This window comes from Portunus trituberculatus, chromosome 44 (genome assembly GCF_017591435.1).
Source record: "Portunus trituberculatus isolate SZX2019 chromosome 44, ASM1759143v1, whole genome shotgun sequence".
Classification (NCBI taxonomy): domain Eukaryota; kingdom Metazoa; phylum Arthropoda; class Malacostraca; order Decapoda; family Portunidae; genus Portunus; species Portunus trituberculatus.
This window is the reverse complement of record NC_059298.1, coordinates 1,489,506-1,514,969: the sequence shown is the minus strand read 5'-3', so window position 1 is coordinate 1,514,969 and position 25,464 is coordinate 1,489,506. Positions and strand designations below refer to the sequence as shown.

The following is a 25,464-nucleotide window of genomic DNA, read 5'->3' as shown; positions in this document are numbered from 1 at the left end:
CATCGTCGGCTCCCACTCGTGTCCGAGTACTGGGTCCTGTCGTTAGTCAAACGTCTCCTATCTTTAAGATAAAGAGAGGTGGAGGAAACGACAGAATGCCAGTCGCTGAGTATTGTTTTGGGTGGTCGTGGCTGCGCGACGGCCACGCACACACACTTGGCCCACATCGTTTCCACCGCGGCTCAAGACAGATGAGACAGGCAGCTTCTCCGATGTTGGTTGCATCGGGCTGCCGAGTTCTTGATGTGTCAAGGCCCGCCTTGTCGCCTGCCCGCCAGGCGCTGCCCTCTTCCGCCGTCGCTGGATAGCTCCGTCGTTGGGGTCTTGTTGGTTTGATTTTGGAGTCTTCCTTCTCCTAGCCTTTGCCTGAAGAGGCACACCCTACAAGGCAGCAGGGGGTTTGGATTTGAAGTTTTCCTTCTCCTAGCCTTTGCCTAAAAAGGCGTACCCTACAAGGCAACAGGGGGAGGGAGTCTGAATATACCGTCAGACCACTCGGTCACTTGCATGCATTCTGTGGAAACGGGGGGGGGGGGACCGCGGGAAGGTAGCATGCAAGCAGTTAGGAGGCAGAGGCTGCAAGGGGCTTAAGACTAGCTTAGCCTAGACGCATGCACTCCAATCAATTTCCACTTTCTTTTTCATTACTAGAGAAAAACTAAGAAAGAACTGATAGTTTAACTTATGTAAACCACATTATAGTTTCCTAAATATGTCATGTAGACCTGTTATTAACGGTGTTATTGCGAAATAGCTACAATATTGAAATAAATATAGCAGTACGTTTCTGGGAGAAATTACGGCAAAAAGATTACTTTTTCTCGTTTAATGCATGAGAAGGAACAAATAGTGAAGTAAAATTTCAGTTACTGATGTTTTTCCAACGCTCAGTGACATGAAATCACACATCATTCTAAATAAAAGCTCGAGAGAGAGAGAGAGAGAGAGAGTGCATTTTGACGCGTTAAGTAATTTCTATACTAAGAAAAATCAACCTTCAGGCAAAGTTTCACCTTATATACAGTTTACTTATCCTTCATTTAAATGCACATGCATATGTACATGTATAATCATATGTGTACATGACCTTGCTCAATCATAAGTTTGCCCCAAATACAGCTTCCCACACCTCACCAGGTTCACCAAAGCTCGAAAACACTGTATTATCTCATTTGTATGCATGATTGACCGTCTAAATCTTCGTGGCACAGTATGCCACGACTATTTTGAGTCTATTAAGGCCACATATATGGTAAGCGGCCGCGAAACATGGACATAAGACGGAAAATAAGGAGCGTAACTCTGGGGTTCCCATGTATTTTAAATGGGCGGTCGGCAATGTTTTGTGTGTAAAGAGGGGTAGGGGCAGCAGCGACCAATAGCGCGCTGGCTTCATTTTTGTGACGTCACGCCGCCTGTTATAAAACCACCTTGAGAGGGAAAGATAAAAACCCTAGGAGGATAGTCTGGAAATCAAAGTTTTGTGCCAGAAGCAGCCTTCCTATATCCTTTCTTTTATTTAAAGCCATTCGTCAACTCGATGGATTCTATCGAATTTCCTCTAATCTAAATAAGAGAGGAAATATTTGTTACCTTGGCTGCGGTAGGATGGGCTAGCAGGGACGCTTGGCAGAAGAAGGTATGAGAAGTATATGCATGTAGTACGTAGCTGGAGGGAAGGAGGAATAGGGAGTGGGTCGTGGGGTGTGGATGGGAAAAAAGCAGCTTAGCTTTAGCCAATGACAGCTACTAAAATAATATAAATAATATTTTTTATTAGAATTACAGGTAGGTACCTATAGATAGGAAAACTGTTTCATCAAGTAGGGAGCCGACTGTGCTTCCATGGAAAATAGAAGAAAATGGCACGAAAAAAAAATGCAGTTTTCTTTAGAAAGCACATTTGTAATTCATTTTCCAAAATGCGTCGTGGAGTTGTTGGGTGCACATTGTGCCTGAGATGTAACTACCTATCAAGGATTCTATGCTATATTTTGCTACTTATTAAGCGGTGAGCACGTGTTGGGGTCACGACTCAAGGTGTCAGTTGTACAAGCGATCTACTACTGTTTAAGGGTAGAAATTCATGTAAAATGGAAAAAGTTAAACAGTAAATTGATAATATATGGATTTTCAGGCAAAGAAAAATACAGAACTAAACAGGAAGGAACATCGTCGATCCTGCGCCGTTGCAAAGGCAATGGTGGAATCTTGATTCTTGAACCTACCTGAGGGCTGGGGTTACCTAGCTGAGAGTGGTTGTTGGTGGTTGGTGTGCGGCTACCGGTGATAGATCCTTTGCATAAGGTTCCCATCATCCTCCACCTCCAGCCATGGCTCAGGAGGTGGGTGCTGGCTGATATTTATTAACTTGGCTTTTGTGATTGACATGAATGACAATTGCTGTGTTAGTCAAGTGTAAAACATGACAAGTACTGTTAGGCTTATTGTGTAATGACTGAATTGATGGGTGGCATGTTGGTTTTTCATACATTTGCGGTTCTTTATGGTATCACGAATCAATAGAGGGAAAGACTGCTTACCAAATCCACAGATAGATGAGGAAATTAAATCTTCACAGGTGATTACAGGGACCGTCAGCTGTTTGTTCGCCGTTCAGCTGTGTCACGGCTTGGCTAACCCTCTGTCTTGCCTTTAGGTGAAGCGGCAGTATCATGGTCATTTTCAGTGAATTATATATTTTATGTATATACGTGTAGGGTTAGATTTAGTTATGGTGCCATGGCACCATGTGTTGGTGTGGATAGATTTACCACGCCGAACACCTGCAGTAGTTCTTCATAGGTAAATCCTAACTTAAATCATGATTACCCAGCAGTTGCTGTTTCAGGATTCAAACACCCTGGAGTCCTTGTTGTGAGGCCTAATCATAACGCTGCATCTTTGAGCAGCAGAGATGAGGTTCTGGCTGATGAGTCCCTAACAGTTCTGGAGCTTTAAACTAATTTTGTTCTATTGCACTATGTATTAACCCCACCTGTACCATAACACATTTTCATATTCATTCTGAGTAATATTTGGTGACTTAATACAGCTTAAGAAACTCATTTGGGGGATTAAAATAGTGAAGATTCTGTCCATAAATCATCTGACTTCCATAGACCCTTCCTATTATCAATAGAATAGTCTAATCATACCCAAATTCAACATATAAATGCATCCCAATACTGAAGGGGTTAAGCACATATTGATGATAGTTCGCTTACTGACTTTTTTTTTTTTTCCCAACATATCTGTCCAAGGTATGATTGAAACATGATTATTGTCTTCCATTTCCAGTTGCACTGTTGAAATACTAGGTTACTATTTACTCATAAAAGATGTACCTGGGGATCTACCTAAATGTGGTGTTCCATCACCAGATATTGATAATGATTGCTTTCCTTTATAGTTTTTGCACTGGAAAAGAATTTGACATTCATTGGTTATTTTTTAACTTGCCAGACATAACATTGAATACTAATGATCTAGATCTCACCAACTACTATCTCTTTTACAATTGTTTGACTTCATATGGACTTTTTCATGATGATGGAACCAACATTTGTATCATCAGGTAATATTCATGATCAGATACTCAATGCAGATGATGAGGGAGTTGGTATGGCACAGGTGTTCCTTTTCCCAAGCTGTGGAAGTTATGTTCTTTATTCTTATATATACTCAATACTCTTCTGATTATCTTGAATACCTGTGTTTCATATTATGACATAAAGGAGACTACAAAATATAACATAACTTAACCTAAAGGCTACTTGATCATGATTTTTAATGTAGTAGTTTGAATTCTAGTGAAATACTGTCCGAGCTTTATTACATTTTATCTCATTTATTTTCCATTTACTTTCATCTTAAAAAGCAGGCTATTCTAGATGTTTCATCTTGGCCTGTCAAACCATCACTAGCTATGAAATAAAGATGTGATACTTTGTGGAATAATTTGATATCTCGTATTTAGAGCATCCATGGCTGAAGCAACAATCAAGTCAGCTCTTTGGAAGTCAATCATGAGTTTTGCAGTTACTCTATAAAACCTGAATGTGAAATTTCACTGATTGATAACCTGTAGATTCTAGTGCAAAATTTTTTTCATTCTTATATTTGAAGAAAGAAACTTGCAAGGGCTGATTTAGGTCCTTTCATATTTACTAGTGGTGAATGGTCCTGGGCAGTGCCTGAAATAATGGCCTCTTTATTCTCTTTATTTATTTATTCATTTATTTTATATTTGTTTTTTTTATTTATTTGTTATTTTTTTATTATTTTTATTTTTTATTTATTTATTTATTTATTTTTATTTTTATTTATTTTTTTATATTTATTTATTTTTATTTATTTATTTATTTTATTTATTTATTTATTTATTTTTTTTTTTTTCATTATTGTTATTTTTTTTTCTTTTTTACATGATTTCTCTTATAGGATGAAAGGCAGACAATGCGAAGTTGTTCAACACTTATAATGTCCTCTCACACAACATCTTGGAATTCCAGAGTGGATTCCCTGCCATGGTCAATGACCGTCTCCTGCGTGCTGCAAGGGGCGAGGAGGTGGACCAGGTGCCTGTGTGGGTTATGAGGCAAGCTGGCCGCTACCTCCCAGGCAAGTCAAGGATACTAAAGTCTTAGTTGCCTATTGCTCTATAACAGTGGTTCTTAACCTTTTTAGTATCACGCCCCCTCTAGAAACTGCTCTTTCCCTCCACTCCCCCCTTGCATCTATAGACAAATTTCACTCCCAGATTTAAAAAGAAAATTTTAAAAATGGCTTTTTAGTCCATTTACTAAGCATGAATTACATTAGTGAGATATTTGACACTGCTCTAAGCTACCAGATCTTGAATACATGGTTAGTGAGATATTTGACATTGCTCTAAGCTACCAGATCTTGAATACATGATTAGTGAGATATTTGACACTGCTTCTTATCTACCAGATCTTGAATATGTGGTCGAATGCTTGAGAGTGCACAATGTAAGTCCCCTTCAACGTTCAGGTGGTTTCTGTACTTGGTTTTGATAGCAACGAGCGTGGAAAATGCAGTTTCACATAGATATATGAAAAATGGTATGTCTGGGAGACTTTTGAAAACAAGAGTTAGTAACAACGATACTTCTGCATTGTTTTATAAGCTTATCTTTACAGTACTGGCCCATGCTCTTGTCATGAAAATAACCCATAAATGGAAAAACTTCTACTTTTCACCTGAGGCTCATGGCCCCGTGGAAATCACCCACGCCGCCCCAAGGGGGGCGCGCCCCCAAAGTTAAGAACCACTGCTCTATAAAGTTTGATAGGTATAAATATAATGTTCACATGCATCCATGGAACCTTACCACATGTGTTCTATTTAAGCAACAGTTCGACTAGGTTCAATCTTATAATAGCAGTATACACTGAACTTAATCTCCTGAATACGTTTAGCATTTTGAAGAGCTGTGATGTTTTGTGCATATTTAGACAATGTTCTGTCAGACATGTATAGTACTGGGGTGTGGTTAACTTTCCAAAACCCATCTTATGAATAAGGTTTCTCTTGGTGGGGTGTATATTGGCTTGCAGTGTCTCAGTGCTTAAAGCTAAAGGGTTAGGAATTGTAGGTAAGAAATTATTGTTAATATTGAGTTATGAGATCACAAGAAGTTCACAAGTAAGCTCAGCCTCTTTCATCTGGATATTACTATTAGCCACGATTGTACTTGCAATATTTAAGCCATGAAATTATCACTGTACCACCAAGGCACCTGAACACTAAATGTTCAAACACCTGCTACCTTAGATAAAGTTATTGATGTGAGTGTTGCTTCTTCAGAGTTCCGAGAGGTACGAGCCAAACATGATTTCTTCACCATGTGCCAGACACCATCACTGTCGTGCCAGGTCACCCTTCAGCCCTTGAATCGCTTTCCTCTGGATGCCGCCATTATCTTCTCTGACATCCTGGTGATTCCTCAAGCCTTAGGAATGGAAGTAGAAATGAGGCCTGGTGAGGTAAGATGAGCTAAAGGAAAAGGTTTTGTTTTATCACTATTTTTTTAATCAGTATTGTGTAAACTTTATCATCCATGCACTGCTAGACCAAAATGAAGATCAATTAATGTTCTTATCTATTCTGAAAAGAAAATATGTTATGTGTCATTTGTATATATAGCTATGTCTTAATTAGGAATTTATCATAGATGCATATGTAAATTTTAACTCTCTCTCTCTCTCTCTCTCTCTCTCTCTCTCTCTCTCTCTCTCTCTCTCTCTCTCTCTCTCTCTCTCTCTCTCTCTCTCTCTCTCTCTCTCTCTCTCTCTCTCTCTCTCTCTCTCTCTCTCTCTGTGCATGGCCATGACAAAAGTGAGATGACTAAGTGTTTGAGTGTGGTAGACACAGGGGCTAGAGGAGAATGACCTTCAGGGAAGTAGGAGGACAGAAAGGGGGACCAATGAGGTGCTTTTGCCTGAAGCAAGGTATCCAAGATGGTGATTTTACAAGATTCATACAGATTATTGACTACACAAAACTGCTACCATACAACTTGTTTTGGCCTTTTTTTTTTTTTTTTTTTTTTTTCATCTTTTATGTTTTAAGATAATATTCTTATCCTTAATGGACCAGTGGCAGCTATAGCCACTTTAGCAGGCAAGGACTGGTGACAGTTATAACTGATGTACAAACACCATTTATAACACAATGCATATTACCCACTCACACTCAACTGTTCCCACTCTCCCTCAACTGTTTGCTATACTTCATAGTGAGAGTACAGTAGGGCAGGAACTTAATAAACCAGGTTTGCATGTGTGAAGAGAGCTTAGGGCACCTGTTTTCATTAGTTGTTAGCCATATCGAGTCAGGTAAGTTGAATGTATGGCAGGCAAGTTAAAGGCTCTCCTCTTCAACTCACTGTCGCTCCATAACCATTGCATATAGAGATATATAGATGGCAGAAGAGAAAGTCTTGATGTTCATTTGCTCTTCCATTGCTGGCCAAGTTTGAGGTGTGTGAATATAGGTTACTTTTTATGCTTAGCCCTAGCCCTAGTAGGATGAAAATCACCACCATGACTGGTCCTTTAGAGTTTAGGCTGTTTCATTTACTCTTATTGTCACTCTCCATTCTATTTATGAACCACTACCCTAAGTCTTTACTTTTTCATTTGCTGTATCATCTTCAGTAAATCCCTTTTATCCACCAAAAACTCACTTTAGTCTCCTCCAGTGAATGTTCATTTGTGACACCTTTCTTGATATAGAGAACCACTAATTAGTTGTTATAGTACTTGATGCTAGCCTAAATATTTTCCCATTTCCTTTTTGAATGCATTCATTTCTTGATTTTGTTTGTGACCCTGTCTTGTATATGCCCGCAGATGTCCAGCTCTCCCACCCCACGTGCTCTCTCTCTCAACCTTTCATACACATACCACACAAGAGTCTTGAAACCACCTAACATGGTTGGTGTATTTGTACTCCCAGCTGCTTGCTGAATCCAAATGGAGCATTCTTGTATTTATCAAATCTTTCATGGTATTTTCTTTTTGCATTACAGACATGTCCTAATATGCTTTTCATGAAACTCTGAAAGCTCAACATTTCCTGTCATTGTCTTCATTATCATTCTCCTTATCTTGAAAAGCTTTATACATGATTGCATCACCCTTGGTCACCTAGTGAGCCAGGCTGAGCAGTATGTGGCTATACACAAGATTTGGAATCATAGTGGCCACATTCACAAAGCAGTCCTAGTGAGCCTTAGCTATGAAATGTTTCATAGCTGTGACAAAATTATGTATACTTGTCATAAATTGTGCATCTCCTTCATAAATCTGCATGTGATGCTAAGACTGGATCCACCCTGTCTTAGCAGCTTATGACACAGGCTCCCCATAGTCAAGATGGCTGCTCCAGAACATTTCTAGCTGATGAATTATTTATCCAGTTAGGATGTATTAAATGAACCTAGTGATGTGAAACTCATCGAAAGTTATTGTATAGAGTTTACAGACATTCTCTTTGTTTCCAATCTACTGAGGAAAGCATTACAGTGACACAGAAAGGAAAAATAAACTCACCCCAAAATTAAGGTGATTGTAACAGACATCTTGTTGCTAAGAAAATCTACTTTTAAGATGCAGTTGTGAAGTATTGATGCCCTTGGTGATTGTCAAGTCAGCCATCTTTGCCACAAAACCATTTGAAAAATGTAATGGTATACATTGAGGCATTCCTAGAGGATCACATTTACTATATTCCAAAGACTGAATTCCTGTCTTACACACTGTCTCTTTTCCCAATACATCAAAATGAAAGAGGTATTTATAGAAACTATGAATTAGTAGTAAACAGATGCTTTTGCTTCGTCTTTTAGTATTTGAAATCAAGTAACCACTATGGTTATGACTGGTGGTTTCACTCATCTAAACTTATATAACTTATGGATGTTTAAGTTGATACACATCTTCTATAACTATGGTACATGTCAACTTTTTTGGAGAATATGGGATCACGGGTGTTTAGCTGACGGAAGTAAGCAGAATGAAATGTATTAGTGTAGTGTTGAGAGGGTGACTTGGCCATATTGAGAGGAAGGCAGAGTTTATTGTGTGATAATTTTTTATTTTTATTGTTATTTCCTTGTAGTTAATAATTGTAATCATAGACACAAGAAAACATGAAATTAAGTGGTTGAGAAAGATCCCAGCAGTTAAGATCCATGCAGGGAGTCTGGTTCACAATCTGGTGAAGAAGGGTGACAGGCAAGCCTGCATGAAATCTTTCAAAATTATGATGATTTTGTCAGCTTCTAAGAAAGACTCTGTGACATCATGCTTACTGCACCACTACATCAGCCTGCTTTCCATCAAAAGATATATAATACTGAAGTAGATATTTTCTGTTTAGAATTCAATTGATTTCTTTAATTCACATCTCCCCTCCACTCCAGGGGCCAGTGTTTCCATCTCCACTGCGTGGGCCTGATGACCTGTCTCGCCTGGCCCCACCTGGGGATGCCTGCACCAAACTGCAGTATGTGTTTGATGCACTCACACTTACTCGGAAAGAACTGAAAGGAAAGGCAACACTCATAGGCTTTAGTGGGGCTCCAGTAAGTATTATGTGTGCTGGCTTTCATGATGAAGACTTTTTGTCTTGGCCTACTGTAGCTTGTGGGAGGATGTTATTTAATTACTTTAAAATGAAAAGTAAATGTTTTAATCTTTCAGTGGACAATTATGGCTTACATGATTGAAGGCAAAGGTTCCAAGACCATGAGCAATGCCAAGGGATGGCTGTACAGGCATGCTGAGGCCAGCCACAGACTCCTCAAGATCATCACAGAAGCAACCATTCACTATCTTGTGGGTCAAGTCAAAGCTGGAGCTCAGGTAAAGGTTTTCCTTAAGATATACAAAGATAAATTTGAAGATATAGTTATGGGACTATGAGGAATCTGAAGATCTGTCAAAACCCTGACAATTTAAGCATTTCAACAAGGTCAAGTTTTAGATGTCTGTTTCTATGTGTTTACATTGATTCTGTATAGTTGTAGTAAAGGCTCAGATGATACTTTCTTTATCTATATTTGCTTAGTTTGAAGTCATAGTAATTACATAATGGAATGACAAGATGAACAAATTCAAAGAAAAATGTGTTTGTGTGTGTTGCAGCTTTTCTTGTTCCATTGTTTTACATTCTCATCTATTCTAGTATTTGCAGGAAAGTTTTAATTGTAAAATAATATATGATTTCATTTCCTACATATAATGAGTTAATAATGCTGAAGGTTTTATTAATATGCTTATGGCTTTGAATTGTCAGCCATTCCTGTCATCATTGCATAAATTGACCTGCCCATGCATCTTATTATACTTTTGTCCCCGAATTAGTCCAGTTAATTATATATATATATATATATATATATATATATATATATATATATATATATATATATATATATATATATATATATATATATATATATATATATATATACAGTAGCTGAACACTTCATTTTTCAGGTATTGCAAGTGTTTGAGTCTCATGCTGAACACTTGGGCCCACAACTGTTTAGGGACTTTGCCTTGCCTTACCTGAAGCAGATCTGTGACCAAGTGAAGGAACGAGTGAAGCAGCTTGGCCTCCCAGACATTCCAATGGTGAGTGAGTGACGTGTGTGGCTTCATGTTTCCTTCCAATAATGGTAATGTTCATATAGATAATAATTAAAGTTACTTATGCATGAAACATTGATTCATATTGGCTTGTATTATAGTAAGTAGCAGTACATGACAAAATTCTGGTTTCATATGTTGTGGTGCTAAAGCCATTCCAACTTCTACACTAGAATTTTGTGCCTCACATAGCCAAGATAAGGCATCTACCGTATTTTACGGCTTGCAAGACGCTGCATCTTGGAAGACGCACCCTAATATTTGAAAGAAATTTCTAAGAAAAAAAAAGTCATTCTCATACAAGAACGCATTCACCATATACCCGACCACTGAGCACAAAAAACATCAGAAGCAAGGAGTCTGCAAGACACTATTGTTTCACCACTCATTACAAATTTGCTGGAGCACTCACCACAAATTTAAAACTATGTAAATAAAAACACCATAGGTAAATACATATACACAGTGAAACAGTCCATCTCTTCTTGTTTTAGTGGCGGGCGACGGCATGTTTTGGACCTGTTGTTTGCATTACGGAATCACTTGTCCGATCGCCGAAACCGAACATGTCAGTGCTGCAGTTTGTATTTATTCTATTTTGCAGTCGTGCTTCATAGGCTTTATCAATGTGAATACAATTCACAAGTGGAGTTTTGACTCTTGCTTGAATGAGTAAGCCACTTGGATTTTCTATTAATTAAGGTATAAAGGCATCTGGCATTATGTGTATGCGTTCGTGTGCATGTATGTGTGTGTTGCAATGAGACGAGGGGAGCGGCCCGTTTTCTCCACACGCTGAGTAGGCTGCAGGAAGGATTATGGTATTGTAAATACTTGTAACACCTAAGTACTGAGTTTACATAATATAAAAAACCAAATTAAATGGTACTTAAGCTAACATCATAATGTAATGACTCAACATACAAATCCAGGTCGCTATCTGTCAAGTGTCCAAGCTCACTTGAGGTTGGATGCTGCCTTACAATACAACATTCATCTTGGAAGACACACTAGTATTTTTCAGGGTATTTTTTAGGAAAAAAAGTGCGTCTTGTAAGCCGTAAAATACGGTACTTGTTTATTTCCATAAGTTTCCTATAATATTTTTACATTTATGCCTTGAAAAGGAAAAGCAGTTATCACTGCACAACATGCATGATGTCCTGCTATACAGTGTACTTACTGCATTAATTACAGATGATGAAAATAGAATCGTATTCGAATACCCAAGTGCTCCTAACTGTTACATAGGAACATGCATGCAGGCTCTCATACACACACACACACACACACACACACGTCCGGAGCTAATGTGGACGAATCACTATACTATGATTGACATTGAGACTAGCTACCATGAATCACCCGTTAAAAAAATACAAACACACACACACACACACACACACGGAAGACTACTTTGGAAAATAGAGAACATAGGAGGACCATGAGGAACTTTGTTAGAGTGTACAAGGGATTATTTGAAGGACAAGGAGATGAGAACCATGATCAAACATACTCATCTTGGAGTAAAGTAACAAGTGGAGTGCCATAAACGTCAGTGGTAGTCCCCATTATATTTCAGATTTATGTAAATGACATTCACAATGGGATAAACAGTTACAATAATCTATCAAAACCTAGGAGGACTGTTTGCTGTTACGAGATGATATAAACACGATCTATGAGTGGAGTAAGAAGTGGAAATTGGAGTTCAATGCCAAGAAATGTCATTTAATGGAACTAGAAAAGAGGAAAAGAAGACCAGTATGGGACTATTTGATGGGAGAGGAAAAATAATGAAGACTAAAGAAGAAAAAGATCTGGGAATGATTATACAGGAAAATCTGAACCCTAAAAAAAAAAAAAGATATTGGGATTAGCATATGAAATATTGACTAATATAAGAGTGGCATTTCAATTCATGGACAAAGATATGATTGAAAAAAATCATCACAAGCATGATACGTTCAAGGCTGGAATATGCAGTTGTGGTGTGGTCTCTGAGCTCTATAAAAGATATAAGGAGATTAGAACAGGTATAGAAGATTGCTACAAAGATGGTGCCAGAACTAAAGGACCTAACACATGAAGAGCGGCTAAATGAAATGGGGCTACCAACCTCACAAGTTAGAAGAGAACGAGGAGATCTACTAATAACAATGTACAAGATAGCATTGAAAAGATAGACAAGGAAGACCTAGTGCTTTTGACAGAAGAAAATGGAAGGACAAGAGTTTATGTAAAGAAAATCAGGATGAGGCAGTGTGTGAAGGATATTGGAAAATGCAGTTTTCCACACAGAATGGTGGAGAAGTGGAATGTATTGAATATTGAAGTTGTTACAGCACATGATGTGCATAACTTTAAGGAAAAATTGGATAAATGAAGACATGGGAGACAGGACACTATGAGCCCCGCTCGAACCCTGTACAATACAGTTAGGTAAACACACACACACACACAATTAAGAAAGAAACAAAACTAAGTAAATAGGAAGCAGTATAAAGAGGCACATGACAAATATATTACAATAAGAAGGGAGGAGGAAGGAAATTTTGAAAAGGATGTAGTGAAGAGATGTGAAGAAGAACTCAAGCTTTTTATAAGTACATAAATGGAAAAATGACAACCAGAGAGACTATCTTTTAAGTTAATTAAGGGAAATAAGATATATGAAACAAAGGAGGAAATGAGCAAACTTATGAACGAGAGCTTTAAGTCAGTTTTTAATGAAGAGGGAGATTTCATTGAACCAAGCAGCCAAGCAACACAAGAAGGATTGAGAAACAGTGTGGTGCATAAGCAGAGAATTAGCAAACTACTAGGAAAGGTGGATGTGAGAAAGGCAATGGGGCCAGATGGAGTGTCAGGATGGACACTGAGAGAATGTAGAGAACAACTGGTGGAACCAATTTGGGATGTGATCAACAGCTCACTGATGGAAGGGAAGGTACCAAGGGAGTGGAAAAGAGCAGATATAGTCCCTATATATAAAAGGAAAAAAGACCAAGCCCCTAAATTATAGACCAGTGTTACTGACTAGTGTTGTGGGAAAGATCTTTGAAATTGTAATTAAAGAAAAAATGGTTAGAATATCTGGAGGAAAATGAAATAATAAATAACTCAGTTCGGTTTCAGAAAAGGAAGGTCATGCATAACAAATTTATAAGTTTTTATCCAAGAGTAATAGATGAAGTACAAGGGAGAGATGGATGGGTTGACATGGTGTATTTGGACAGTAAAATGGCTCTCGATAGAGTACCTCATAGAAGACTCATGGAAAGTAGAACATGTCGAAAGAATACAGGGAAATATCTGAAATGGATGACAGATTGGGAAATGAGGACAGGGATAAGAGACACCCATCAAGTTGGAGCACAGTTACTAATGGCTATCACAGGGTTCGATGCTGGCACCAATCCAAGTATATATTAATGATATACAAGAGGGTTTGAGTAGCTACATAAATTTCTTTGCTGATGATGCAAAACTTTTGAGAATAATCAGGAAATTGGGGACTGTATGGAATTACAGAAAGATATTGACAGGATCTGGAAATGGAGCGAAGAGTGGAAATTAGAATTTAATACCAGGAAATGCCATGTAATGGGAATGGGTACAAGTAATAAAAGACCTACATGTGAATACAAAATGGGAAAAAAAAATTATAATAAAAAGGAGTGAAGAGAAAGACCTAGGAGTGATGATATACAAGACACCCTGACTCCAGAGAGAAACATAAATGGGTTATTTGCATCAACATACAGGACACTAGCTAACATCAGGGTGGCGAGGCAAATGGGCAAGCCTCTTAATGTGTATCCCCTGCTCACCTAGCAGTAAAATAGGTACGGGATGTAACTTGAGGGGTTGTGGCCTCACTTTCCTGGTGTGTGATGTGGTCTCAGTCCTACCCGAAGATCGGTCACTATGAGCTCTGAGCTCTTTCCATAGGGTAAAGGCAGGCTGGGTGACCAGCAGACAACTGTGGTGAATAACACACACACACACACACACACACACACACACACACACACACACACACACACACACACACACACACACACACACACACACTTTATAACTTAGCTATTACTTGCAGATAGTGTTCCCAAAGGGCGGTCACTATACCCTGAAAGATCTGGCTTCCCTTAAGTATGAGGTGATTGGGATAGACTGGACAGTGGACCCAATCTTGGCCAGAGAACTTGTGGGACCAAATAAGGTTCTCCAGGGAAACCTAGATCCATGTGCACTCTATGGTGACAAGGTATGTATGTTTACAGAAGTTAATAGGATTTCAAACAAGTTTTATTAAACTTAGAAGAATAAATGCAAATATAATTGTAATAGCAAATACATTGCATAAATTATGTTAGTTCAGGGAAGGTATTCATCTAGTGTTTAGGCACCATTTCATCACACAGCTATAGTTTATCTGGCCATTATGTTTGTATATTATTCTTCTTAACTCCTTTATTATTCAAGATAGACCATTGCAGTTGATAATGCTTGAACTTATGGTAGACCCATCGTAATCTAAGGTAGCCATTTGGGTACCGTCCCCTGTTTGACAGCTAGTCCTCCACTGTTTTGCTTTTCTTAGTGACCATAGTTGTCCTGGGAATTGCTGCTGTGGGTGGCAGTATAGGTCCTCTATTTGCCCTTCTTACAAAAAGTACTTGTTCATGTTGTGTTTAAATGCCTTTGATTGGCTGTGAGTGTGGCTATATGGTGAGCTTGAAGCAGAAAGTCCTTAGTGAGACTGTATGTGTGAGGGCAGATCAGAAATGACTGGTAAGACAGGTCAGGTGGAGGTAGCAACAAGGTCACACTCTCCCGCTCATGTACAACTGTGTATGATGCATGGTGTACAATTGTACACCTTGTACAATGGTCTATTTGTTTGGAAAGCTGTAGATGACCAAGTAGATCTAATTGCCAATTCACTAGAAAACTAACTTGTATGAATAAAGTTTATAGATAAAGTTCAATTTTACCTGTGTAAGTACTTTAAAAGAATTGTGGAAAAGTATATTGGATCTTTATCTATATAGAATGATACTGTAGCCATATTTGATATTGGTCATATGTGTGAGAAGGGGACTTGCATTGTGCTTCCACCTGCCGACACTCACCAGTTCTGAAAACTCTCCCATGACAAGATGCTGTTTGATAAGTGTTTAAATGTATTGATCTCCAGTTCTGAAAACTCCGCATTACAAGATGCTGTTTGATAAGTATTTAAATGTATTGATCTATGTATTTGATTAATTGTTGTGTATAACTACCCATGATTATAATTGCATAGAAGGAAGGTAGTTGTTAATGAATGGGTTGTGCAAAAGTATAAGTATTTAAAAAGTGAGTGGTGGCCAAGCAAGGGAACTAAATGGTGAGTAATGGTGTAGCTTGATAGGCACAGTATTTTAAGGTATGGCTACAAAGGAAGAACAATCTACATTATATTGCATATTTTCATCAGTTCCCTACTGTGCTTCAGAGTAGAGAAAGAAGTCTATGTTGATGATATTAGCACCTCTCCATAGAAATTACTGAGGTGCCTTCTTGATGTCCCACAGAAGTCCATTGATACTGCTGTGAAGGAGATGGTGCAGAAGTTTGGCCGTCATCGCTACATTGCTAACTTGGGACATGGGATGTACCCAGATATGGATCCAGATCACCTGGCTGCCTTTGTCCAGGCTGTCCAGAAATACTCCAAGGACTGACTTCCAGGTGCAGCAGTTTGCTCACTCCTTCATCTGTGATAAGGCTTACAAGGCATTCAGATATCAGTTAGTGGTGTAAATACATTTGTTATATAGCTACAGAGTCTATGAGTTCATTGTTATGTGAAGCACTCCTTGTGACTGTAGCCTTTGTGGAGACTTTAATCCTTAACTGACAATGATTGTTCATGTGTGTGCATGCCATCCTGTTTTGAGGCACTAAGATCAGTTACATAAGCAGCAGCTGATAAGCTATTTCTTCATTGTGAATTTATTTTGAGCATGTATTATAATTTGAGATTCACTGAATATTGATTCTTTACATAAGGTGTGTGGGCAAATGTCGATGGTGAAGATTAGCTAGTCTGATCTATTTTTATCTCCACTTCCTACCTTATCACACAGCAGGCACACATCATGTGCCAATTATGTAACTATTTGATGTATAATAACTTTACTCTCAGATATAATTGTGCGCTAAGAAAGACATCATTGCATTCTATCAAAAGAAGGCATAGATTTATGTAATTAAAGTAGTTTTCTGACATTTTAGAAATGTGTGAATTTTGACCAGGAATGGAGACAGATAAAATCAAGCACCCCGTCAGTTAAGGGTTAATGTGGGTAATTGTAATATTTCCTTAAGAAAGCAGTTGCCAAGTTGCACTTTTACAATTCTGACAAATAATAATTCCTGCTAGCCATTTATTTCCTTTACAGAGGCAATTCACATTAGTGAATTATGGGAAAAAAGAATTGGGGAACCTCTTATTTGATTGAATATCATCTTCAACTACATTTGGATATTTACAGTGCAGCTTTATTGCATAAGTATAAGTATCTAATGAACAGGCAACTTGCAACATGTGCTAGCTGGTATGATATATTGCTATTGAACAATTACTAGTTGACCTTTGTAAGCACAACATCCTATTTAGTTAGTTAGAATGTCTGTAATGTAATGTGCAATACATGTAGTGTCTGCAATTTTAGTTTTCTTGATTCAACATCCTATTACAGACATAATGGTGAGTGGGTATCTTGTAATTGATTGACTTTAATGAAGGTACCACAACATTGTCATCATATTGATATTAGCTATTACATATGTATAACGTGCATTTGTTTGCCAACTGATGAAGTATGGGAATATTGAAAAGGAAATTAAATCTATAAAGATCTGTATAAATAATAGGAATAAATGGATAATTTTATACTGAGAGTAGAATTACTTTTTAGGATAGTTTAAGACATATGCATCCTTACCTACAGCTTATGTTGAACATAAAGACAAGGATTACAAATACAGAACATGGGAGGCAGGATAGGTATAGCACATTAGCACTGTAGGCCTTTGATAAAGGCGAGTGAAAAAAATGTGAATGGGAGGTTTGAGGTGGTTGGTAATAAGCTATAATAAGTGTATCTAGGTAGGAGGCAGAGTAGGAACTGAATGGGATGCAAGGAAATGGAAGAGTGAGATAGACAGAGAAGTGAAGGGGGTGGGACTAAATATATGAAAGAATGAGATGGAACGAAAGATTATTCTGGAATGGTACAAGGAAAAGGAAGCACTGATATATGAAAGGTGGTATGATGGCAACCTGGGTGGTAATCTTCTCTTCCGAGCTAGGGCACAGTGTATGGATGTACATGCAAGGAACTACAGGGAGTCTTGAGTCCCGCAGCAAAGTATGCCCGATGTGTGACAAGCGAAGTGGTGGAGCATATGTCATTCTGGAGTATGAGAGTATGAGAGAGACATGCATGAGATGATGCAAGTGATTTTGACTGAATTGGGGCATAATAGGGATGAAAGAATGGAGAAGACAGGAAGGGAATGGATGGTGTTGCTGTTGGGACTGTGTAGAGACTAGTGAAAGGATGATTGAGGTTGTGAAGGAGTATCTGGAGAGAATGTGGCGAGCGAGGTGTAGAGATTACTAGTGAATAGAATACTGCTTTTTTTCTCTTCTTTTTCTTTTTTTTTTTTTCAACTAGTTGCCGATCCAAAGGGCTCCGTAGTGATCCCGAGCCACCTAAACATCAAGATCAAGATCATATCGAGGACAAGATCAAGATCAAGATCATCAAGGGCGTGATGGTGATATTGGCAATGCTCCGTAATACTGTTTCGGTAAGAAAAGTGTGAATGGTTTTATAGTGGTGCATGAGGCCTTTCGAAATTAAGATTGAGGGGCCGAAACAGGGGTTGTATGAATTATAAAGGGAAGAAGATTTCCATTGATGGCAGGCTTGAGTTATCTCCTCTTCAAGAGTAAGGTTTGTTGTGAGCAAATCAAGAGGTTTGTTTGTGAGTAGGTACCGTAATAATGGGTTGTTGTGGAAATTACTTAAGCTGATGATTATTGCTAAGAAGTCCAACCCCGCATTCGCCACCAGACATCCTCAAAAAACAGTTTTGAGGGCCTATGGGGGAATCGTGTTTTTACTTTGTATTTTTTCAAAATCATCAATACTAGTCAATAAAAGCGCGAAAAAATCATTAACGTAAAGTACTGTGTAGTTGCATCACGAGTTACTGACAAGATTAATACTAAATGTTCATTAACCATTAAGACCGATCAAATATCATTTGTCTCTGTTGTGAAAAATAAGTGAAATGTTGGCATTAAAAAAATTTTTAAGGTCATTTTCTTTATTACTTCTTATTAGCCGAATCGAGGGTGCTGTGCCTCACCCTTAAAAGCCATGAAAGCCATGGAATATCATATTTGAATACATTTATCGCCAAAAGTAATGAACCTAAATCTTTAAATCAGGACCTCTTCTCTAATCCGTGCAATAATAACACAAAATGATGAGTAGTTAATGGAGAACATGTACCTTGTGATCTTGTTTAGGGGAGGAGACAAATTTAGCAAAATCTGCCCACAAAAAAGTCTATGGACCCCTTCATCTTAAACTAGCTGGGGGCTGTGCCCCTCCAGACCCCACCCCAAGACTAGCTTTGGTGGCTGTGCCCCCCTCCCCCACATCCCCCTGTAGACTGGCATGGTGGGGCTGTGCCCGCACATGGAGCCCTTTCTAGATTAGCCAGGAGGCAACCCCCTCAGACTTCCCCCTGGTTACTAACCAAACCGTAAACAAAACTTAACCTAAGCTAATTTTGACCAATATACAAAATGTAGCAAAACATTGGCAATGATGCTCACCAATAAAAGCACATAGGCTCACCACAGCCGCTCCCTCCTATCAGGCTAATCCTTGTCGTGCTGCACCCCTTCAAGGAAATCACAGAAATGTCTGGTAGTATCTGATATTACTCACAGTTTGGGAAGTAAATCAACTCGTGATGTACACACAGTCAAATGCTTGCATTTTCCAGTGTAGAGATGATAGAGCTAAAAAAAAGCCTGAACTCACAATCTGAGCAGTGGGCAGGTGCCCATGGTGAAGGCAACTTGCTACTGGTAGAAGCTGATGTGGTGTAGTGATAAGGTGGTGGGCATGGGATCGGGCAGACGTCCACACGTAGTTTTGAATCCCACCACACACCGCCTTGATACTTAGCCATTTGTCATGTGGTTTAAAGTTACCTACATGTCACCATGATACCCAGGTTCTAGGTGGTTACACCAAAGATGTGCTTGAGTGGTGATGTGAGCCCTAATATGGGTACCACTATAAATAAAATTGCCTGCGCCACTAATGGGTGGAAGCTGAACATTGTTTCCCATAGTCTTCAAGTATACCTATAGGTGCTATAGACCATAAGATTTTTTTTTTTTTTTTTTTTTTTTTTATCTCAAGAAACAAATGCACTACTACATAAGTAATTCTTAGCAAGGCAGGCTCTCATTGGATATCCTTTAGATGAAGGCCTATGATTGGTTTTGTTCTGATACATCATTTAACTAACTATTGTTATTTTTGTTTTTGTTATTACTACTATTACTATCATTATCATTATCATTTTTACTCTTATTATATATCATTTACATATATGACATTTCATGTCTTTCTATCTGTCATCAGTGTTGTTCGTTGAGTCAGTCAGCTATACTTACCTGTAGAGTGAGTGAGTGCACACAAAGCATAGCCATTTGTTTACTGGGCAAGAGGCAATAAAGAAGAAAGATCATGAAAGTGAAATATTTTATGGTGAAGTGTATAGTGTGGAGTACCTGTAATTGAATTTTTGCTCTCATATCAAGAAAATAGTCCCTAATTTACACGTGTCTTATCCTCAGTTTCTTGTATAACAGTGGCTTGTATAACTGCATTTCCCTGGACAAAAATTCAATTTGGACATACTGCTTGTCTCTAACATTAGTTAGCCACCCTAAACATTTACCATATATTCTCTGCTGCTCAATCAAACATCAGTAAGTCAGAGAGTGTTTAAAAATATAGATAAAATACTGTACAAAAAAATAAAATGTTTTTCATTTATTGATCTTAATTCTCTCTCTCTCTCTCTCTCTCTCTCTCTCTCTCTCTCTCTCTCTCTCTCTCTCTCTCTCTCTCTCTCTCTCTCTCTCTCTCATGTATATGTGTCTAGAATTTCCTGGTCTTAAGTAACATATGCTGAACTTTTGTTAGCTTTGTTTTTTTCTGAAGAGAGAGAGAGAGAGAGAGAGAGAGAGAGAGAGAGAGAGAAACATTGTAAGTAAGTAAGTAAGAACTTCTAATTACACTAAGGTTCATTGCAGAGGCCACAATTAAATTTGTGGCATAATACTGTGCAATGGATGATACCAGGAGCAGAACTTCGAGGCCTCCACACAACAGCCATCGCTAGCAAAGCTCAAGCTGGTCGCTATAGAGTCACTAGAGACAGATCCAGGCCTCTTACTTATGAAATGGCAAACCAACCATTTAAGATTGCTCATCGTAAATCATGGAATAGCTGGAACACAAGTAAGTTTTGTGTATCATGTACTTAGTGAATAGATTTTAAATTCTTAGCTTTACTTAACTCTTATTGTTTATTTGTAATCCCAAATGAATATGAATAAAATATTTATTATTACAACAAATATTGATAGGGACAAAGGTATGCCAAAAATAGCTATTGAATTTATCTATGTTTATTGGGTGTAGCTTAAGATTTTTTTTTTTTTTTTTTTTTTTTTTCTCTAAATTCTTTTAATTCCTTACTTGCAGTTTGGTTTTAACTTTGTCATAGATTTAGATATTGTTTCAGCCAATCTATATCTTGCTTAGAAATTTGCCTCTCAACACCACTGTTTACTTTTATTTTCTTTCTGTAGGACACCTATGTCACATATTGACTTACTTTTTAACTGAAGCATTGTGCTTCATGACTGAATATTTTAATTGAAGTATTGTGCTTCATTACTGAATCTGTTTAATATGAACAGCAAGTTTATTTGAGGGAATGCGAGAACCAGAAACAGTTGTAGAGGACATCTTCATACGCAAGTTCATGACAGGGACTTGGCACAACTTGTTTCTCTCAGAGGTAAGATGAGTTCCTCAGAATCTTGTTGTTGAGGATATATGTAATATTTGCTTTAGAAAGACATACAGTATTGAAGCTGTAGATCGGTAGTTTGAAGTAGTGAACTGTTCATCCCTATTAGAAAAGGTAAATATTGGCAAATTTGTGGCAAGATCTGCTGGGATTTCCAGTTACTAGGCTGGTATAGTAAAAACCATAGCAGATCTCTCTCTCTCTCTCTCTCTCTCTCTCTCTCTCTCTCTCTCTCTCTCTCTCTCTCTCTCTCTCTCTCTCTCTCTCTCTCTCTCTCTCTCTCTAATTAGAAAAGTAGAAAAAATTAACTTGTGAGCCAACTTGTCATGTAATGCTTACAATAGGCATGATTGATGAAACAGTAAAGCCAAACCATTTTGATAGTTGTTCTTGAAAACTTCTTACAGAGCACATTATACTTTGTGTTTTTCCCCCTAGGTGATAATCAAGAGACAACACAATATGGTCAGGATTGCTGGAATAATCCATCAAAGGATAACTGCCCAAAAAATGTATTTTCTTATAGGTTATTGTGAAGAGCTTTTGTCATATTGGCTTAAATGTCCTGTAAAGTTGGAATTACAGACAGTTACAGACAAAGAGGATGTGATTTACAAATATATTTGATTTTTCTTTGAGACCAAAATAACACATTTTAGTTAAAACTACTGTATCATTTAATTGTGAAAATTTTTTTTATTGTTACTGTAAATTATGCTGTTTGTGTACATTATGTAAATTATGCTGTAATGTGTACAAAAAATACATATTATATATATTCTGAATTGTTTTTCTCTCAAGATTTAAGAAATCTGTCTTAAAATATGTTTATTGAAATAAACTTTCTTTGATGTACAAATACATTACAGGAGACTTTGAATACTTTGATATATTATCTGTTATACATTTCATCAAATACAATTTAATGTATTGTATAATAGAATTTTTTTTTCTTATTCAGGTCGAGCATTAGAAGGAAGAAAATAAACTTAGTCAAGTTGTTGAAGGCTTTTTGCATGTATGCAGTAGCTACTTATAACTGTTTCTCAGATTGCCTTTTCTACTATGGTAATAAATGCACTACAGATAAACATGTAGTCACAAGCAGATGTTTCTCTCAATGTTTTATCCATAGTGCACAAGTTTTTTCCCCTTTCATTGAGTAATGTTAAGCCACTAGGCTAGTACTATTTTAAAATAGCAAAGATAGCTCTCACATAGTGTCATTTGAGAAATTTTGTCCTAGTCGTTAGAGACGCGAAACAGGATTGTGTGTCGGCACTACTAGTACCAGAGTACTGTTTGTGTGCCTGGCAGGTCTATGCACTATGTCCCGCGTTAAGTCCCATAACACCTAAACAGTGAAAATGACAAGGCGAAGTTCAAATTTTTTTCGCCAGTAAGTACCTTTCCACTGTTGTGTGCGTGCCAGAGAGAACTAGATAGTGTGCTTTCCACTATAACTGAGGTACGTTGAGGTCCACTGTTTCAGTAGTACCTACATATGAATGTCAACGTTAGTCACTGCCACCTATTTTCATAGGATAGCGTAAACTGCCGCCTCTTGTCTGCATACCAGTGCGAAAATCATGTTCAGTGTCTACCCAGCTGACAGAAACTATGATCGAGGCCCTGCACGTCTACTTCAGCTTTCGTTCACGTAAGAAGTATTTTCAGTGTGTGTGTATGTGTGTGTGCACTGTTCGCGCTGGCCCCATATGTGTTTGTGTGTGTGTTCACAGTCACCTGCTGGTAATCCAATCTTCTCCATTACGGAGCGACCTAAGAACTCAGACCGATTTTTGGGTAGCACTGGACCAGTCGTCACACCAGATTCAACACACCAGGAAAGAGAAGCCACAACCTCTGTGTGTAATAATTCACCTTGGTCGCTTGCTGGTCACCCAGCCAGTCTTCCCCGGAGCGAGCTCAGAGCTCATAGACCGATCTTCGGGTAGGACTGACACCACATCATACACAACACACCGGGAAAGCGAGTTACATCCTGTACCTATTTACTGCTAGGTAAACAGGGGCCACACATAAGAGGCTTGTCCATTCGCCTCGCCGCTTCCTAGGACTCGAACCCGGCCCTCTCGATTGTGAGTCGAGCGTGCTAACCACTACACTACGCGGTGTGTGTTTCACTGTTTGATCTGCTGCAGTCTCTGACGAGACAGCCAGACGTTACCCTACGGAGCGAGCTCAGAGCTCATTATTTCCGATCTTTGGATAGGCCTGAGACCAGGCACACACACACACCGGGACAACAAGGTCACAACTCCTCGATTTACATCCCGTACCTACTCACTGCTAGGTGAACAGGGGCTACACGTGAAAGGAGACACACCCAAATATCTCCACCCGGCCGAGGAATCGAACCCCGGTCCTCTGGCTTGTGAAGCCAGTATGTTTGTGTGTTCCCAGTCGCCTGCTCGTCATCCAATCTTCTCCGTTACGGAGCGACCTCAGAAAGACCGATCTTCGTGTAGGACTGAGACCATTCAAGTCACACCAGATTCAACACGTCGGGAAAGCAAGGCCACAACCTGTGTGTGTGTGTGTGTGTAATTGGTTGATTGATTGTTTATTAAATGTTTGACTCTATAAAAGTTATGTGTGTTTGACATTATAATACTGCATACAAGTATAATTTTTTCCTTACCATGTTTTGTGACGCCCACCACCTGTTACAGCCGCATAATCTCAGTGTTGCCATATCAATTACCTTCTCATCTGACCTGATAATCATGCTTCGCGCTTTCCCTATAATTTATGTTAAGAGGAAGCAATGAATTCACACACACACACACACACACACACACACACACATATATATATATATATATATATATATATATATATATATATATATATATATATATATATATATATATATATATATATATATATGTGTGTGTGTGTGTGTGTGTGTGTGGGTGGGCGGATGGGTCTTTGGAGTAAAGAAGAGTTCAGACGTGCCAATTTGCGACTGAAATTTTACGTCGGTAGAGTTTCTGACTCATCCCTTCCAATCGGAAAGTGTCACGCGTAGCATGGTACAATAACTTTTTTGCTCTCGTTATTGTACCATGACGCGTAGCGCCTGGAAAGAATCGACCATATAGTTGACGCCTTCGCGGGAAGTGAATGTAAACAAACAGCTACCCGCCAAGATGTCTTCCTCCAGTGACGATCCTGAAGCTGGTTGCTCTTCTTGGCGTACCGAAGAGTCAACAGAAAAGAAAATGCCTGTAGATACGGCTAAGTAGAAGGAAAGAAAGGAGTGTCTACCACACTCTAAAGTAGCCTACATTTCTCATAAGAAAATTATTAATCTTAAGTAAATCATATACACAATTGCAATCAAAGTAAATCCTGACAAGTCTTCAATCCTCACCTCTAACAACACCCTGCATTGAAGGAAACAATTCTTCTCGAGTGGCAGGTATTTCGTCGAACGACGATTTGCGCAGTTTTTTTTTTTTTTTTCTTTATTATTCATTTATAGGGTCCCAGATGTGTTCTTTTTCCTTCATCAATTCTAACATCATCTGATCTATACCTGTGGAGACCACATTTTCAAAGCTTACTCCGTGACGTCACGACGTAATAAAGTCGCAAAATCGACTAACAAGACCAACATGTTGGTCTTGTTAGTCGATTTTCATGGCCAATCATCACATGAAATGCTAGTAAACTGGGTTAGATCATGAGCGTGCCAAAATGTCGCGGGAGATTACTACTAATTATTTCAAGAATTTCATAAGCAGTTCATTTTGTGTGAGATCCACGTATGCCATCAAGTTAAATCAAAGCAAATGGGCAAGCCTCTTAATGTGTAACCCCTGTTCACCTAGCAGTAAATAGATACGGGATGTAACACGAAGGGTTGTGGCCTCGCTTTCCGTGTGTGGAGTGCATTGTGGTCTCAGTCCTACCCGAAGATTGGTCTTTGAGCTCTGAGCTCGCTTAGTAATGCGGAAGGCTGGCTGGATGACCAGCAGACAACCGTGGTGAATTATAATCATAGACAACTTAGTGTAATATAGGTAGGTAGGTAAAAGAATATTGTTAATTTCATTTGATA

At 38.5% G+C, this 25,464-nt stretch overlaps 2 protein-coding genes across 4 annotated transcripts; both read left to right on the top strand.

Annotated features, from left to right (window-relative positions):
- Positions 1-2,191: 2,191 nt before the first annotated feature.
- On the top strand, positions 2,192-16,900 carry LOC123518645 (uroporphyrinogen decarboxylase-like). Of its 2 annotated transcripts, XM_045279568.1 has the most exons (9): positions 2,192-2,345; positions 4,515-4,623; positions 5,833-6,011; positions 7,380-7,463; positions 8,954-9,115; positions 9,234-9,395; positions 10,029-10,166; positions 14,284-14,451; positions 15,764-16,900. In XM_045279568.1, the coding sequence occupies exons 1-9, from the start codon at positions 2,334-2,336 to the stop codon at positions 15,911-15,913; spliced, it is 1,164 nt and encodes a 387-aa protein (XP_045135503.1). In that variant the 5' UTR covers positions 2,192-2,333; the 3' UTR covers positions 15,914-16,900. The 2 variants fall into 2 exon arrangements, with proteins under 2 accessions (XP_045135503.1, XP_045135504.1); XM_045279569.1 differs by lacking the exon at positions 7,380-7,463.
- A 1,022-nt stretch (positions 16,901-17,922) lies between these two features.
- On the top strand, positions 17,923-22,155 carry LOC123518646 (28S ribosomal protein S24, mitochondrial-like). Of its 2 annotated transcripts, none has more exons than XM_045279571.1 (4): positions 17,923-18,050; positions 20,590-20,797; positions 21,262-21,362; positions 21,813-22,155. In XM_045279571.1, exons 1-4 carry the CDS (start codon positions 18,015-18,017, stop codon positions 21,999-22,001), a joined length of 534 nt encoding a protein of 177 aa, XP_045135506.1. In that variant the 5' UTR covers positions 17,923-18,014; the 3' UTR covers positions 22,002-22,155. The 2 variants fall into 2 exon arrangements, with proteins under 2 accessions (XP_045135506.1, XP_045135505.1); XM_045279570.1 differs by lacking the exon at positions 17,923-18,050 and adding an exon at positions 18,075-18,196.
- The last annotated feature ends 3,309 nt before the right edge of the window (positions 22,156-25,464 follow it).

Bases quoted from the DNA above. Each gene is read 5' to 3' on its own strand.
- LOC123518645 (XM_045279568.1), top strand. The intron at 6,012-7,379 runs GTAAGATGAGCT...ATATGCCCGCAG, and splicing joins TAGAAATGAGGCCTGGTGAG to ATGTCCAGCTCTCCCACCCC. The intron at 14,452-15,763 runs GTATGTATGTTT...GATGTCCCACAG, and splicing joins GTGCACTCTATGGTGACAAG to AAGTCCATTGATACTGCTGT.
- LOC123518646 (XM_045279571.1), top strand. From the start codon at position 18,015: ATGGTGATATTGGCAATGCTCCGTAATACTGTTTCG. The intron at 18,051-20,589 runs GTAAGAAAAGTG...GGTTCATTGCAG, and splicing joins TGCTCCGTAATACTGTTTCG to AGGCCACAATTAAATTTGTG. The intron at 20,798-21,261 runs GTAAGTTTTGTG...TAATATGAACAG, and splicing joins ATGGAATAGCTGGAACACAA to CAAGTTTATTTGAGGGAATG.